The sequence below is a fragment of the Schistocerca gregaria genome, chromosome 3 (assembly GCF_023897955.1).
Source record: "Schistocerca gregaria isolate iqSchGreg1 chromosome 3, iqSchGreg1.2, whole genome shotgun sequence".
In the NCBI taxonomy this organism is placed as follows: domain Eukaryota; kingdom Metazoa; phylum Arthropoda; class Insecta; order Orthoptera; family Acrididae; genus Schistocerca; species Schistocerca gregaria.
This window is the reverse complement of record NC_064922.1, coordinates 547,570,037-547,586,675: the sequence shown is the minus strand read 5'-3', so window position 1 is coordinate 547,586,675 and position 16,639 is coordinate 547,570,037. Positions and strand designations below refer to the sequence as shown.

Below are 16,639 nucleotides of genomic sequence, written 5' to 3'. Positions count from 1 at the left end.
AGTTGCTGAAGCATGCCTTTATGACAGCAGAGGAGATTGCATTGTCCAAGCCAGTGGAAGACTGTCTCACACTGCTATTGTGTGCCAGTGCAAGTGGTGATTTGCCACAACTAAACAACTGCTCATTTACCATTCATAAACTCCACCAGAAAGTTTAAAGTCCAGAAGAGCAGGTTAAATGTGATGTGGAGATCCAACAATAAGGCTTGGATGACATGTTATCTTTTTTGTGATTGGATCAATGAAGTGTTTGGTCCTTTGGTGAAAAAATACTTGCTTGAGATGACTCTGCCGCTCCATGTCTTGCTTGCTATGGACAACATTCTGGCCCATTCTCCAGGCCTCCAAGACCAGAACCTTGAAGAATTTCAGTTAATCAAGATCCAATTTTTGCCTCACTACACCACACCACTACTCCAGTCTATGCACCAGACGATTATTTCTAACTTTAAGAAGCTTTATAATAAAGCACTCTTTGAGCATTGCTTTGAGTTGACTGAAGCTTCCAATCTCACTCTCAGAGAATTTTGGAAATATCAGTCCAACATCATTGCCTGTGTTAAGATGATTGAAAAGGTGTGGGAAGAGAAATCTCACTTCTGCTTAGAAGAAGATTTGACCAGAGTGTGTTGTCAGATGTGATTCTTGAGGCATTTGAGTCAGAACCTGTGGAGCCTATAGTCAACAAGATTGTGTCTTTGGCCAAGAGCATCAGACTAGAAGTGGATAACAATGAAATTGATGAGCTTATGGAAGATCATAGCCAAGAAATTACCACCGAAGAGCTTATGGAGTTTCAGTGTGTTTCACAGCCCGAAGTTTCAAGAGGAATTCTTCGGAGGAGGAGAAGGAGGTGGTAACAGTAAAGCAGCAATCTTCTGGCACAATAAGAGAAATGCTGTAAGAATGGGAACCAGTTGCATCGTACATTGAAAATCATCAACTCAATAAAGCAGCGGCTATGTGCACTACAAATTTATTTGATGATAACGCTGTTCTTCATTTTTCCAAGTGTTGAAGTGTGGTAGAAATGAATGACTATAGATAGCATCCTAGTAAAACAGAATTAGTTGTGTATCATGAGTAGGATATTACATAATACTTTGTGTATAATTTTCTTTGAATAAATGACATGGATAAGATAAACCTTTCAGTACTCTTCCTGTGTAGAATGCATTATCATATTTTATACTAATTTATATGGGATAAATTGTATTGCTTAACGAGTGTGTGATGGTGCCCAATAATGACTGAGATGGATTCCATAGGATTTACATCAAGTGAAGTAGCTCACTGAGGCATCAACGTGGGTTCACTATAATGCTCTTCAAGCCACTGTAACACAGTTCTGGCTCTGAGATATGGACAGTTATACTGCTGAAAGGTGACATCGCTGTCAGAGAAGACATCAAGCATGAAGGGATGTTTCACAGCTGTTTCCATGCAAGCACGGGAGAATGTCTTCTGCAGCATAATACTGCTCCCACCATCCTGTGTCCATGGTGTGCTGTATGTTTCAAGCCACTGTTCACCTCAGTGAGAGCCTTTGTGGAGATGATCATTGTCCTAGTGTAGGAAAAATGTGATTCACCCGAAGAGCCAACACATTTACATTGAATGAAGGTCAAATCCCAATGATCCTGTGTCCACTTCAGTCATAATTAATTATATTGTTGGGTCAAGATGTGAACACATATGGGTGGTCTGCTGTGGTGCTCCATGTACAACAATGTACGATGAATGGTATACTTTGAAACACTTGTGCGTGCACTGGCATTATGCTCTTTTGGCAAAGATGCCACAGATCACCATCCGTCCTACTTTACAGGGCAGACAAGCCTCTGGACCCCACATTCTGTGAAGAGTTGTGGACTTTCAAACATTTAGCACCTAGTGGTAGTTTCACTGTCCTTCTAGCTCTTTCCATAGATGCTCAAGACATTGGTACATGAACATTTGACCAGCTTTCCCATTTCTGAGATGCTCTTTCACAGGCTGTGCACAATAATAATCTGCCCTCTATCAGAGTCACTTATCTCATTGGATTTCCCCATTTGCAGCCCATATCTTCGGTAGGGTGATCCCTCGTCTGTGTCTGCTCTATTTACACACTTTTTTTACTGCATCAAGTGCCCACAATGCCATCAGTCAGCATCCAACATCAGAGTAGGCAGTAGTAATAATGTTCTGGCTAATAAGTGTATATTGTAATCAATTGAAAATATTGTAGTGTGATGTACACAAATAATGTATAGTACATAATTTTATATTGTATTACATAAGGTAAATATTTTAAGATACTAGGTTAAGTTAATCTTTTGTATACTACAAATACATTCTGTACCCAGAATAATTAAATGGGATCAAATAAAAATTAATAATAAACATTATTCAATCAGTCGATCTGGCATTTTCACAAAAGAGTCTCAAAAAGTCGCGGCCCTATAGATGTCAATTAATGAGCAACAATAACCTTTCTAGTCACTAAATGATGATAAAGGTACTGAAACTGAAGGTGTCAAGTGATAGTTGAATTCTACAGCCTCTTCTTCTAATTACTAGATACATTAAAAAATGGGGTTAAAGGTTTATGAATCACAAGCTAATCAACATTATTTGATGAAGGAAAACATGTTACTTTAAACTTTGATTCATGAAAGAAATGACCTGCCTTTTAATAGACATTATTCAAATTTTATGGAGTGATTTAGAGTATCCATGTGATGATGTGACAGAAAAAGTTGCAGTTTGTTCTACTTTTAAGACACATCATAGAACAAATGCACAGAACTGTGAATTTGATAATACTTAAGTAATTTTTCTGTCTAGTTATAGATCATATTTTGTGCATAATTCTAATGAATTTTTTTGGTGATAGAAGAACATTTCTGTTGGAACCAGGAAGGATGTGCACCTAGCAGTGGATTATGCACCTAACCGTTATGTGAAACTAAAATAATTCCATTTAAGCTTTTGATCTAGCACTCAGATTTCTGTAATTCATTTTGATCAGAACCTTCCTTTGTCCTTAACAGAAAAATTATACTGTTATGAAATACTACACTGCTGGCCATTAAAATTGCTACACCAAGAAGAAATGCAGATGATAAATGGGTATTCATTGGACAAATATATTATACTAGAACTGACATTTTCATGCAGTTTGGGTGCATAGATCCTGAGGAATCAGTACCCAGAACAACCACCTCTGGCTGTAATAATGGCCATGATAGGCATGGGTATTGAGTCAAACAGAGCTTGGATGGTGTGTACAGGTACAACTGCCTATGCAGCTTCAACACAATACCACAGTTCATCAAGAGTAGTGACTGGCGTATTGTGACAAGCCAGTTGCTCGGCCACCATGGACCAGACATTTTCAATTGGTGAGAGATCTGGAGAATGTGCTGGCCAGGGCAGCAGTCAAACATTTTCTGTATCCAGAAAGGCCTGTACAGGACCTGCTACATGCGTTTGTGCATTATCGTAGGGATCGAATGAAGGGTACAGCCTCGGGTTGCAACACAGCTGAAATATAATGTCCACTGTTCTAAGTGCCGTCAATGCAAACAAGAGGTGACTGAGATGTGTAACCAATGGCACCTCATACCATTATGCTGCATGACACACCAGTATGTTGATGAGGAATACACGCTTCCAATGTGCGTTCACTGCAACGTTGCCAAACACAGATGTGACCATCATGATGCTGTAATCAGAACCTGGATTCATCTGAAAAAATGATGTTTTGCCATTCGTGCACCTAGGTTCGTCACTGAGTACACCATTGCAGGTGCTCCTTTCTGTGATGCAGTGACAAGGGTAACCACAGCCATAGTCCATGCTGCTGCAAATGTCATCAAATTGTTCGTGCAGATGGTTGTTATCTTGTAAACGTCCCCATCTGTTGACTCAGGGTCGAGACGTGGCTGCACGATCCATTACAGCCATGCGGATAAGATGACTGTCACCCCAACTACTAGTGATACGAGGCCATTGGGATCCAGCATGGCATTCTGTATTACCCTCCTGAATCCACCGATTCCATATTCTGCTAACAGTTATTGGATCTCGACCAACGTGAGCAGCAATGTCGCGATACGATAAAACCGCAATCGCAATAGGCTACAATTCGACCTTTATCAAAGTTGGAAACGTAATGGTACGCATTTCTCCTCCTTACATGATGTATCACAACAACATTTCACCAGGCAACACTGGTCAACTGCTGTTTGTGTATGAGAAAATGGTTGGAAACTTTCCTCACATCAGCACGTTGTCGGTGTCGCCACCGATGCCAACCTTGTGTGAATACTCTGAAAAGCTTATCATTTGCACATCACATCATCTTCTTTCTGCCAGTTAATTTTTGCATCTTCATGGTGTAGCAATTTTAATGGCCAGTAGTGTATCTGTTGCATATGGATGGATTTAGGGCGTACTAGCAAAAGTAAGGCCTTATTTTTCTGTTGAAAATGAACACCCTTCATACTCCGCAGTGTTGACACTTTTATTGTTCCCAGATGACCAGTTTCAAAAGTCTTATGCTGCCATCATCTGATTTTATGGAACTTGCTGTAAAACTGCAATGTTACATTACATGAAGTCAAAGCACAAAAGACACTCCCCACATTTACATGTCTTCATAAAAATCCAGTTGATAAAATACACACAGTTGGTAAAATGCTCACAGATGGTAAAAAGCACACAGTTAAAATCCTTGTATTGTTCATGCATGCTGGTGACAAACATTCTCATAAACTTGCTGTACAGCACTACGCTGCCAGTGGTGAGTTAACATAGAGGCAGCAGACCGCTACAAAATTACCTATCCAGTGGTCATGGTGTATGAAGTGTGTTCATTCAATCATACCAGTCATCCCACAGCACAGTATGTGTATCTTGAAAAAAATTTTCTGTTATCAGAGAATATTTTCAGGAACAAATGTAAAATTAGATTTACTTCAAGGTAATAAGTTACTATTCCCAAATTACAAGAATGACAGTAGATAATGTCTGCAGCAGTCTGAGATTGCTTGGAGATGACACTGTTCTGTACAGAGACATGACAGCAGTAAAAAATTATTGACAATTCATGACAGACAAACACAGTCAATACTTGACAACTCACATTAAAGCAAGTGTAATTAACATCTGAATAGTAAACATGTTCTATATAATTTAACTACACTAAAGGAAACAAACTGTAATTCAATAGAGCAAGATAGTCCCAACTGTCAGAAAGTTAGATGTTACTGTATGCAATAATTTAAAATAGACTTATCACATGAGTGTAATTATTAGGATGGCAGATGCTAGAATGAACGTCACTGAAAGAATTCCTAGAAGCAGTAACTACCTTACAAAGAAGGTGGCTTTGAAAATTCTCATCTATCATGTTCTTGGATGTTGTTCTTCTGTCTGAAATAATTACCAAGGAGTTTGTAACTACCATATACGGGTTAGTGGTTGCCTAGCCTGATTTACTTGTATTGGATAATTAGGGGGAGAGGAAGAGAGAGAGAGAGAGAGAGAGAGAGAGCATGCACATGTTTCTAATGCCTACACAGTTCAATGAAAAAATTAGAATAAAACTGAGACTTCCAATGATTCTTTTACAACACACTGGTAATAGGGAATTGTCACACAGTTCCCAATACATTTACTCCTTAACAAGATTTTATGTTGGTAACAAAGGTCAGTTTCATTTCAGTTGTGATTTGCACAATCTTAATACAAAACTAATTTCCATATAGACTTTGACTGTTTATCTAGGGTTCCAGGTGAAACTGTGTGCTCAGGCTCAAAGGTATTCAACAAGATACCATGTAACAAAAAACAAGATCTTGGTAATTCCCACAAGTTCAAAAGGAAGATAAAATATTTTTAATACAGTGGCCAGATTAAGTTTCTATGATTTGCTTGTCTTTTTGGCTGTTTGAGGCTTCCTGGTGTAATAACTGCTTGGTCATTGTGTTGTCGTCCGACCTGCACAATATTTCAGTGATGCAGCTGCAACATCGCTTTTGGGTGTATTATAGGTAGCTTTGGTGGCAAGCCAATTTGTCTAGTAGCTCACTAGAAAAGTGTGAGCATCTATCCTCATGGCACATATGCTTTTACAGTGAGCTAGCATATAAATTGGCTTGCCACTATACCTCCCCACAAGTTAATGTAAAAATGACGAGCAGCGGGTTCATTGAAATATTGTGCAGTTTATTCAACAGCATCTATTGAGCTACCCAAGAATCTTTCAGTCCAGTTGTCTTTTGTTAATGTATACATTGACCCAACCCACTTCTCATTCTTGATGGGATCCATGGGATGTGATGAATAAAGGAAGGAATGAGTGAATGAGTGAGTGAATGAGGTGTACCTCATGAACTTCTGGATAGTAGACACAAGCTTCAGTTTTTGAAGCTGTAGGTGCCCCAATGTAGAGTATGGAAAAAAGGGGGGATCATTTCATTTTGTACAGAATTTACATGATGAATAACTTTCTGTGTACAGAATTGTGCAGGAGAACAGAAAATATTGAATTGAGATAATTAAGTGAAATTCTAATATCAACAGGGTTTATTATTGTATGTAGTGATAAAAGTTATTTAATATGTATGTGACAAAATGACTAGCAACTATTTTAAAGTAACAGCAAAAATAAAATTATTACTGGCAGAATTAAAGATAAAAGAAAGGAAGCTGTAAAGGCAGAAAAAGTATCAAAAGAGATGAATTCATTCATTCATTGCATTCCATAGATCCTGTCTGAAAGAGAACCTTCAGGAATTTGGACTGAATTCACATGTGCAATAAAAAAGAAAAACATTTGCTAGAAACTAATTCTCTATTATATACTAATAATAAACTACACTACATTGATGTATACTCTTTGTGCTGAAAAAGAGTGAATTTAGCATAAATTAACAGAAAACACACTTCTTTAATCTTCTTCTTCTTCTTCTTCTTCTCTCTCTCTCTCTCTCTCTCTCTCTCTCTCTCTCTCTCTCTCTCTCTCTCTCTTTTTTTTTAATCAAATAATAACAAATAACTACTTGCTTTGAGAGGAGAGTATTACATACAATGAACATTTATTGTCATTTTAAATCTCTGGAATCAAGTGCAAAAAGAAAAGCAAAGTTGAGACCTAATGTAAGGGAATACTCTACATTAATTTATACCCATTCACAGAAGATGATGTTATATATCTGGATTTCATAGCACATATTACAGTTTCAGAGACAACTCACTCGCAGTTGTTCATCCCATACTTCATGTTTTCTGTGTTGGTGACAAGATTGAAAGGCTGTCCATTCAGTCCACTCTAGCCAGGGAGCAGCACCCCAGACACTGATTCACAAATCGAATGGATCTCTCAGCTTAAGTGAGAGTTTTAAGCCAGTCAATGCTTGATATATCATTACAGAAGAAATAACTTCTTTTTAACTTTGCAGTATACATCTTGCTTGGTAATTATCCAGTTAATAAAAATATCTTCACTGAGAATTCATATTTAAGAGAGAAACCTGTACAATGAACAAGAGTTGGTGTTTTGGAAACCAGGAGGTGGAATATGATTGCATTTCACTCTCTTGCAAGAACATAACATTTGTAAACTTTTGTGTAAAAGCAACTTTCAGAAAAAGCCTATCCCTTCCTCATTTCTGTCGAAACATGTGTAATTATTTCTGTTTGTTCTTTTAGAATTTGACATATAAATTTGTATTATCATAAGGTTGGATGTAGATTATTTGCACCTTACTGCCAAATGATGTCTCTGTCAAGTATTGTTACACAAATATTGATAAGCAGTCATTTTTAAATCTTGTGTTTGAAGCTTTAGCAAATATTTTATTACTTTTTTTCTAGGAGAGAAGTAGTGAATGTATATTTTTTGTGACAGTGTTTCAAGTCCAATACTGAATATTATAAATTGAGTGAAATGGAAATAGTTATTAATTGCACAGATTGTATTAAAATAAAGAATGATATGAGCAAAGGCTAGACATAAAAATATGAAAAATTTTAATTTATTCACCACATAACATACTGGTTGTCCAAATATAACAATAGCAATAATAATAATAATAATAATAATAATAAGTTCAAATACGAGTCTCTAACTGTAGGGACCTTTTTTTTTAGGGTGCTGTAGAAGAAGTACGTATCATAGCTGGCCCTCATGGATACTTGAAGCAATGCCCTCTGTTAGATTCAAGCTGCCCTACATGTGGGCAGTTTTCTTTGCTGCAGAGTACAGTTGAGCAGCTGACACAGAATCTGTATGATCTCTCACAAAAAGTGAGTGGCCTTCATCTTCTATTTCTTCTTTTTACCTTTAAAATATTGAATTTTCTGGAAGTGTCAATGTATTAGCGTAATACACTTTTTAATTATTTATTTTTATAGTAAAATTGTTCAAGCACATCAAAGAAAACTTACCAGAACTTAGATGGAAATGTTAATTTTGTACACTGCTGAAAAAGATTGAAGCTAAGGTCTGAATCAGAATCTATTTGAAAAAGTCTACCTTTGCTGACTAGGTAAAGAGGTTAAGAAACAATGTTTTATTTGGCAGGTTCCTTGAGAAAAATTTATTTTTAGCATATCAGAGCTGTTTACTTAAACATGTACGTAAAAAGTTATCATTATACCTATTCCAAACTTATACCATTTATTGATTATTTATATTTTGATATTCTGGGGGGGGGGGGGGGGGGGAATAAACAAAAGGAAATTGTTTACATTATTTTTATCTTCACTTCTTTTTTGTCTACTATCTAAGCCAGTATTCTGTGGTATCACTATTTTTAATCATCATCAGCATCCTTTTGGCACAGCTTAAACTACTGCAAGTGAAATGAGTGGGAGTGACATTTACAAATTTGGTTGTCACAAATATTGGGCTGTTTCATCAGATTTGTTGCTGTTTCCAAAGTGAACCTTCTGTTGGGATGTTAATTTCACAGCTTAAATTCCTGTGAATGTAGTGAGAACCAATAAAATTTCTAATCTTGATTTTCACAAATATTTAGGTAAGTCTTCTGAATATATTGTGGTGTTTGAGTTGTAGTTATGGCAGGAAAAACATCTATTTCTTTCTGAATACATTGTGAATTTCACATCTATATTGATGTGAGAGTGTGACAACATTCCTTCGTCTCTAGCTTCGAAATATGTTGTCTGCCTGCTGCACACTCATTGGCTGCATAGAACCAGTAGCTGACTCCCCCATTTTCAGTCCCATTGTACATCACAATGAGTGTTCACAACATTGTTACCTAAAACATGGAAGACTGCCACTGACACCTATCTATTTTTGTACCCTCCTTGCACAAATGTAGGCTCAATACTATTGCTGAGTAATTGCCCAATTTTGAAATCACTTCAGTTCCGACTACAACTGGTTCTGGCAAACTGCAGTCTAAATGTGGTAGATGTTCATAATGTTCATATATGTAGATGGTGCATATTCCCATGGCTGGCAGCATGACCAAATTTACTGTCTTTTCACCAATCCCCTCCAAACATTTGCCTTAGTTCTCAGCCAGTCTGACGTTAATGTTTCTCCTCTAACAATTCCATGCTCTTCAAAATTCCTGCAAGTAAGTTCCATTGCCAAAGCTCATCTGTAAATGTAAATGACCCCTATATTGATATGTTGTACAATGTAAAAATGTAGTTTAATTTTCAAATGTAAGAATATGCTGTATTTTTTGAATGACAAATTTGGGAAAATACCAAAAATATAAACAGCTCAGGCTTCGGTGCTCAGTATGTGTTACAGTAAAGTACAATTCTGGTGAGAGGACATACATGGTCCTGTCATATTAATGTGTCCAGCTGTCAGAAGCCTGAATAAATACCTTTTGTAATGCGGACCACTGTGAGATGTGCAGGAAGAGAGTCATTGAGGTTTTGGGAGGTACCAACATGTATGTGGAGCCATGCTGAGTCCAGTGCTGTGGCTGCCTGCTCTAGGTTTCTCAGTTCAGGATCCCAAGCTTGAAGAGCCTGTTTGATGTGGTCCAACAGACTCTTGAAAGGGCTTTAACCTGGGAAATTTGGTTACCAGGGTAGTGTGGTAAACTCATCCTTGTGCTCTTCAAACCACACATGTACACTGCAAGCTGTGTGACATGTTGCACTATGCTGCTAATAGATGCCACCCTGGCAAGGAATAAATGAACTACATGTAGGGGTGGACATGGTCCTCAAGAATACACTCCTGGAAATGGAAAAAAGAACACATTGACACCGTGTCAGACCCACCATACTTGCTCCGGACACTGCGAGAGGGCTGTACAAGCAATGATCACACGCACTGTACAGCGGACGCACCAGGAACCGCGGTGTTGGCCGTCGAATGGCGCTAGCTGCGCGGCATTTGTGCACCGCCGCCGTCAGTGTCAGCCAGTTTGCTGTGGCATACAGAGCTCCATCGCAGTCTTTAACACTGGTAGCATGCCGCGACAGCATGGACGTGAACCGTATGTGCAGTTGACGGACTTTGAGCGAGGGCGTATAGTGGGCATGCGGGAGGTCGGGTGGACATACCGCCGAATTGCTCAACACGTGGGGCGTGAGGTCTCCACAGTACATCAGTCCCGCACACCTTTAGGCCGTCTTCCGCTCACGCCCCAACATCGTGCAGCCTGCCTCCAGTGGTGTCGCGACAGGCGTGAATGGAGGGATGAATGGAGACGTGTCGTCTTCAGCAATGAGAGTCGCTTCTGCCTTGGTGCCAATGATGGTCGTATGCATGTTTGGCGCTGTGCAGGTGAGCGCCACAATCAGGACTGCATACGACCGAGGCACACAGGGCCAACACCCGGCATCATGGTGTGGGGAGCAATCTCCTACACTGGCCGTACACCTCTGGTGATCGTCGAGGGGACACTGAATAGTGCACGGTACATCCAAACCGTCATCGAACCCATCGTTCTACCATTCCTAGACCGGCAAGGGAACTTGCTGTTCCAACAGGACAATGCACGTCCGCATGTATCCCGTGCCACCCAACGTGCTCTAGAAGGTGTAAGTCAACTACCCTGGCCAGCAAGATCTCTGGATCTGTCCCCCATTGAGCATGTTTGGGACTGGATGAAGCGTCGTCTCATGCGGTCTGCACGTCTAGCACGAACGCTGGTCCAACTGAGGCGCCAGGTGGAAATGGCATGGCAAGCCGTTCCACAGGACTACATCCAGCATCTCTACGATCGTCTCCATGGGAGAATAGCAGCCTGCATTGCTGCGAAAGGTGGATATACACTGTACTAGTGCTGACATTGTGCATGCTCTGTTGCCTGTGTCTATGTGCCTGTGGTTCTGTCAGTGTGATCATGTGATGTATCTGACCCCAGGAATGTGTCAATAAAGTTTCCCCTTCCTGGGACAATGAATTCATGGTGTTCTTATTTCAATTTCCAGGAGTGTAGATACATACTTACATTGATCCACTGTGTCTTCCAGTATGACTAAATTACCCAAAGAATGGTCCAAAAACATTCCCTTCACCTTAACACACTCTCCTGTGACCTGGACCCTTCCAAACATTTTTGCAGCGTGTTTGCTTTCAGATGTTTCATGCTGTGCACACCAACAGCTATCTGTCTGATGGAGAATAAAATGTGATTCATCTGAAAAGGCCATATGCTGCGACTCAGTGGATGTCTAGTTGCAGCAGTGGCATGCAAATTCCAACCTTCATCACTGGTGAGCAGCAGTCAGCATGGAAGCATGAACCAGGTGTCTTCTGTGAAGGCCCATATGCAGAAATGTTTGCTGAACTGTCATTGAGGAAACAGTTGTACATTTATTTGCCTGTACACATCCCCACACCCACCATTCATCCCTGTCATCCACAGCTCATGATGCATCACAGTTCCCTTACTGCCCGTTTTCGATAGTGGTATTTTACCATGCATGGTATACTTTAACCACAGTGACTAATGAACAGTTTACAGGCTTAGCCATTTCAGAAATGCTTCCACCCTTGGACCGAAAGCCAATTATCATGTTGCTTTGCAGGTCAAATAAATCAGTCTATTTCCGCATTGCGACGCTGACTACACTGTTTTCCATGTCCCACCAACATGCTTTATATTCCCTCCACTGCTAGTGCTGCCATCTGCTGCCTGTGTGTGGTTTCTGCACATTGAAATTGAACATAGATGGTGATCACGTTAATTTGACTGGACCGTATATGTTTTGAGAGCAATTGCACCTTGTTTTAGTTGGGGTTCTTGTTGACGTTTATGTGTTTTTAGTTATTTAACAACATTGTCAGTCACATCCAAGGTGGACACTGTATCATCATGGGGCCATGGACCAATGGACTGAATTTCCCTGTCAGATGAATCATGGTTCCTGTTGCAAAATATTGATCACCATAAGAGGATGTACCATCTTCCCTCATCTCGTAGGTGTGAAACATATCACGTATTATACATTATTAGCAGATGGTGGCAACATTATGATAGTGATATATTGAGCTGCCTCCACAGGACATGCAACTGTAATGAAAAGATCACTGTATGCTGAGACTATCAGTATTACATTGAAATCTACATATATACTCTCCAAACTTTTGTTAAGTGCATGGCAGAGGGTAAGTCCGTCTATACCAGTTATTACAGCTTTTTCCCATTCTATGGATCAAATAAACCTGTGCCCATTCATGGTGCCCTTCTCCGTGTACTTCAGAATCTCCTATTACTCCTACTTGCTACGTGCCCAACACAAGTGAGCAATATTGTATTGTGGGTCATAAGAGTGATTTGCAAGCAATCTCCTTTGTAGAGTGATTGCATTTCCCCAATTTTCTATCAATAAACTAAAGTCTACCACATGCTTTGCACAAGACTGAGCCAATGTTGTCATTCAATTTCCTATCCCTACAAAGTGTGTACTTCACAAAATGAAAAAAAAAGTAGTGTCCTATGACACTATCAATCACAGATGGAATCAATCAACACACAAAAATACTTGTGAGTATTACACCCAAGTATTTTTGTGTGTTGATTGATTCCATCTGTGATTGATAGTGTCATAGGACATTACTTTTCTTTTCATTTTGTGAAGTATACAATTTTACATTTTTGAACATTTAAATCAAGTTTACAGTCTTTGCCCTACTTTGAAATCTTATCTAGATCTGACTGAAAGTTTATGCAGCTTCTTTCAGACTGCACATTGTTATTGACAACTGCATCATCTGCAAAAAGTCTTATATTACTATTAGTATTGTCCATAAGATATTTAATGTACAGCATAAACAGCAAGGCTCCCAACATCCTTCCCTGGGGCACACCCAAAGTTACTACCATATCTGTCGATGACTCTGCTTCAGGATAACTCGCTGCATCCTCTCTACCAGAAAATCCTGAATTCAGTCACAAATTTCACTTGGTACACCATACAATCACACTTTTGATAATAAGCTTAGATGTGGTACTGATTCAAACAATTTTTGTCTTGATCCAAAGCTTTCAGTGTGCCATGTGAGAAAAGTGCAAGTTGGGTTTCATGTTATCGATGTTTTCGGGATCCATACTGTTTTGGTTAGAGGAGGCATTCTGTTTGAGATACCTCAACATACTTGAGCTCAGAATGTATTCTTAAGAGTCTACAAGAAATCAGTGTCAAGGATACTGGGCTGCAGTTTTTGTGGATCATTCTGTAACACTTCTTGCATAAGAGTGTGGCCTGTGCTTTCCTCCAACTATTGGGCACAGTTTCTTGTTTGAGTGAACTGTAAGAGATTACAATTGAAAGAATGGTTAACTCAACTGCAAATTCAGTACAGAATCTGATAGGGATTCCATAGGGCCCTGGAGCTTCATACATTTTTTTTCGATTTTAGCTGTTTCTCAACACCACTGACAATAACACTTGTCTCACTCACCTTTTCTGTGGTATGGTGACTAAATTGTGGCAGTTCTCCTGGATTTTCCTTTGTAAAGGAACATTTAAAAAGTGAGTTAAGCATTTCTACTTTTGCTTTGTGACCCTTAATTTCAGTTCCTGGTCCTTCCCATTATGAACTGTTCTACTGGTTTTGTATCCATTGAGTTAATTGCCAACCATTCCTTTAAGCTTGAATTATAATTCCTCTACATGCTCATGTCCTGCACTAAAAGTTTCAAATTTATCATTGAGATATGTCTCTACTGATTTTTTATTTAGTTTGTTGAAAATACATATCTTCCTACTTGTTTTACTTTCCCTTTGCATTTGGTAATCATTGCTGTCACAGCTGACTCACCGTCACTGATACGAGTTTTGACGTGGACATCCTCAAAGAGGTCAGATCACTTTGTTGTCATTAGTTCTATTATATTTCCATCATGAGTGGTGTTCTGAAGTACTTGTTCTAGGTAGTTTTCGGAGAATGCATTTAGTAATGTGTCATAGGATTTCTCCTCACAACCACTAACAAAACTGTAATTTTCCCAATTGAATGTTGAATGATTAAAATCTTCACCGATCATTACAGTATGATTGGGGAACTTATGTACAAGTGCAATGAGATTTTCTCTAAAGTTTTCTGTGGTGGTGAAGTCAGATGGACAATAAAATGATCCAATTACCATTTTACCCCACCCCTGATACTGAGTCTTGCCCTAACAATCTCACATGCAACTTCAATTTCTATCTCAGTGAATGTGGGTTTCTTGTCTATTGCAACACACACTCCACCTCCATTTCGCATTAGTCTATCCTTTTAATATATTTCTAAATTTTGCCCAAACATCTCACTGCTATCAGCTTCAGATTTTCATTAGCTTTCTTTATGTAGTATTATGTGAGGTTCACTGCTTTTCAGGAGTGTCTCAAACTCTGGCACTTTTTTGTGAGTGCATCAACAATTAGCTACCAGGATTTGAATACACTCACTGTGGGGGGTATTCCTTTGGATTTTACATTAATGCTCTTGGGTCTCTTACAGCTGCTGTTAGACTGGATGGAGAATTGGCTAATCTAAAAAAAAAAAAAAAAAAAAAAAAAAAAAAAAAAAAAAAAAAAAAAAAAAAAAAAAAAAAAAACCTTTGTGTGCACCCAGCACACAATCAGCTATCTGTGCAGCTACCTCTGATATATAGTGCACACCTGACTCATTTAGGGGGACCCTACAGTTGGTGCAAGTCCAGGAAGCTGTAGCCTGCCTTCAGAGTCTCCAGTTCACTTCTTCCACTCAATTCAGAAACAGTAGGCCACAATCAGTTCTGGGGACAATGCAGAATATTGTGAGATTTGTTGAAACTTCATGCACAAGGCTGGTGTTGCTGTTGTCGATGGAATAGAAGAAGAAGAAGTTGATGATGATGATTAAGAAGATAAAAAGAGAATCATACAGTGTGAGGCAGCTTTTTATAGTTGAGTCTACAGTACCATCAGATAGAACATTGATTAGTTTTTTTGCCCACCCTCAGAACAGAATCATTTTGTTGCCAGAGGGGAGTGGCACTAGGCATCCCTCAACACCAGTTCTGAGGAATATGAGCAACTATGTGACTTTTGTGCTTCAAGATGTTCTTTGACACAAATTGCCTGCTGCATCAGTAGGTTTGATATTAACTGTAAACTATCATCAACTCCACAGTGCACTATATTTCAAAACAAAACAATAGAGGTTTAAGAGGTGCAAGAGATACCTCTTGCATCCTGCAGTGTTTTCTTTTAAAATGGGCATGGCATCTTGTGACAGACAAACTATCATTGACACAAGACCACATTCATTATATAGTGTGTTGTGGAGCTTGATGATACTTTACAGTTAATGTCATCCTCCCAAATTTGCTGGGAATCAAACCCATTGATGCATCATGCATTTCATATCAAAAATGAACTTGAAGCACTAAAATCACATACCTGCTCATATCCCTCAGAACTTATGTTGATGCATGCCTGTTGCCACTCCCCTCTGGCAACAAAACAATTCCATTCTGAGGGTGGATCAGAAGACTAATCAGTAGTAGGCATGACATTCTAGCTTATCAGTGTACTATAGAATGAACTGAATGATTCTCTTTTCTTCTTATTAGTTACCATTATCATCATTATCATCATCACCAAATGCTCCTTTTTATTCTGGCAGTCTTGCTAACTAGAATTCAGAATTAATTTCCAATCTACACTCCTGGAAATGGAAAAAAGAACACATTGACACCGGTGTGTCAGACCCACCATACTTGCTCTGGACACTGCGAGAGGGCTGCACAAACAATGATAACACGCACAGCACAGCGGACACACCAGGAACCGCGGTGTTGGCCGTCGAATGGCGCTAGCTGCGCAGCATTTGTGCACCGCCGCCGTCAGTGTCAGCCAGTTTGCCGTGGCATACGGAGCTCCATCGCAGTCTTTAACACTGGTAGCATGCCGCGACACCGTGGACGTGAACCGTATGTGCAGTTGACGGACTTTGAGCGAGGGTGTATAGTGGGCATGCGGGAGGCCGGGTGGACGTACCGCCGAATTGCTCAACACGTGGGTCGTGAGGTCTCCACAGTACATCGATGTTGTCGCCAGTGGTCGGCGGAAGGTGCACGTGCCCGTCGACCTGGGACCGGACCGCAGCGACGCACGGATGCACTCCAAGACCGTAGGATCCTACGCAGTGCCGCGGGGGACCGCACCG

The 16,639-nt window shown here is 39.7% G+C and overlaps 1 protein-coding gene across 5 annotated transcripts in view; it reads left to right on the top strand.

Annotated features, from left to right (window-relative positions):
- The window catches only part of LOC126354025 (protein kinase C-binding protein NELL1-like), an 871,152-nt gene that overhangs the window by 600,376 nt on the left and 254,137 nt on the right, over nucleotides 1-16,639 (top strand). For all 5 annotated transcript variants that reach the window (XM_050003353.1, XM_050003352.1, XM_050003356.1 and 2 more), the window contains one exon: nucleotides 8,143-8,298. In XM_050003353.1, coding sequence (XP_049859310.1) covers nucleotides 8,143-8,298 — 156 coding nt within the window. The remainder of the gene's footprint in view (nucleotides 1-8,142; nucleotides 8,299-16,639) is intronic.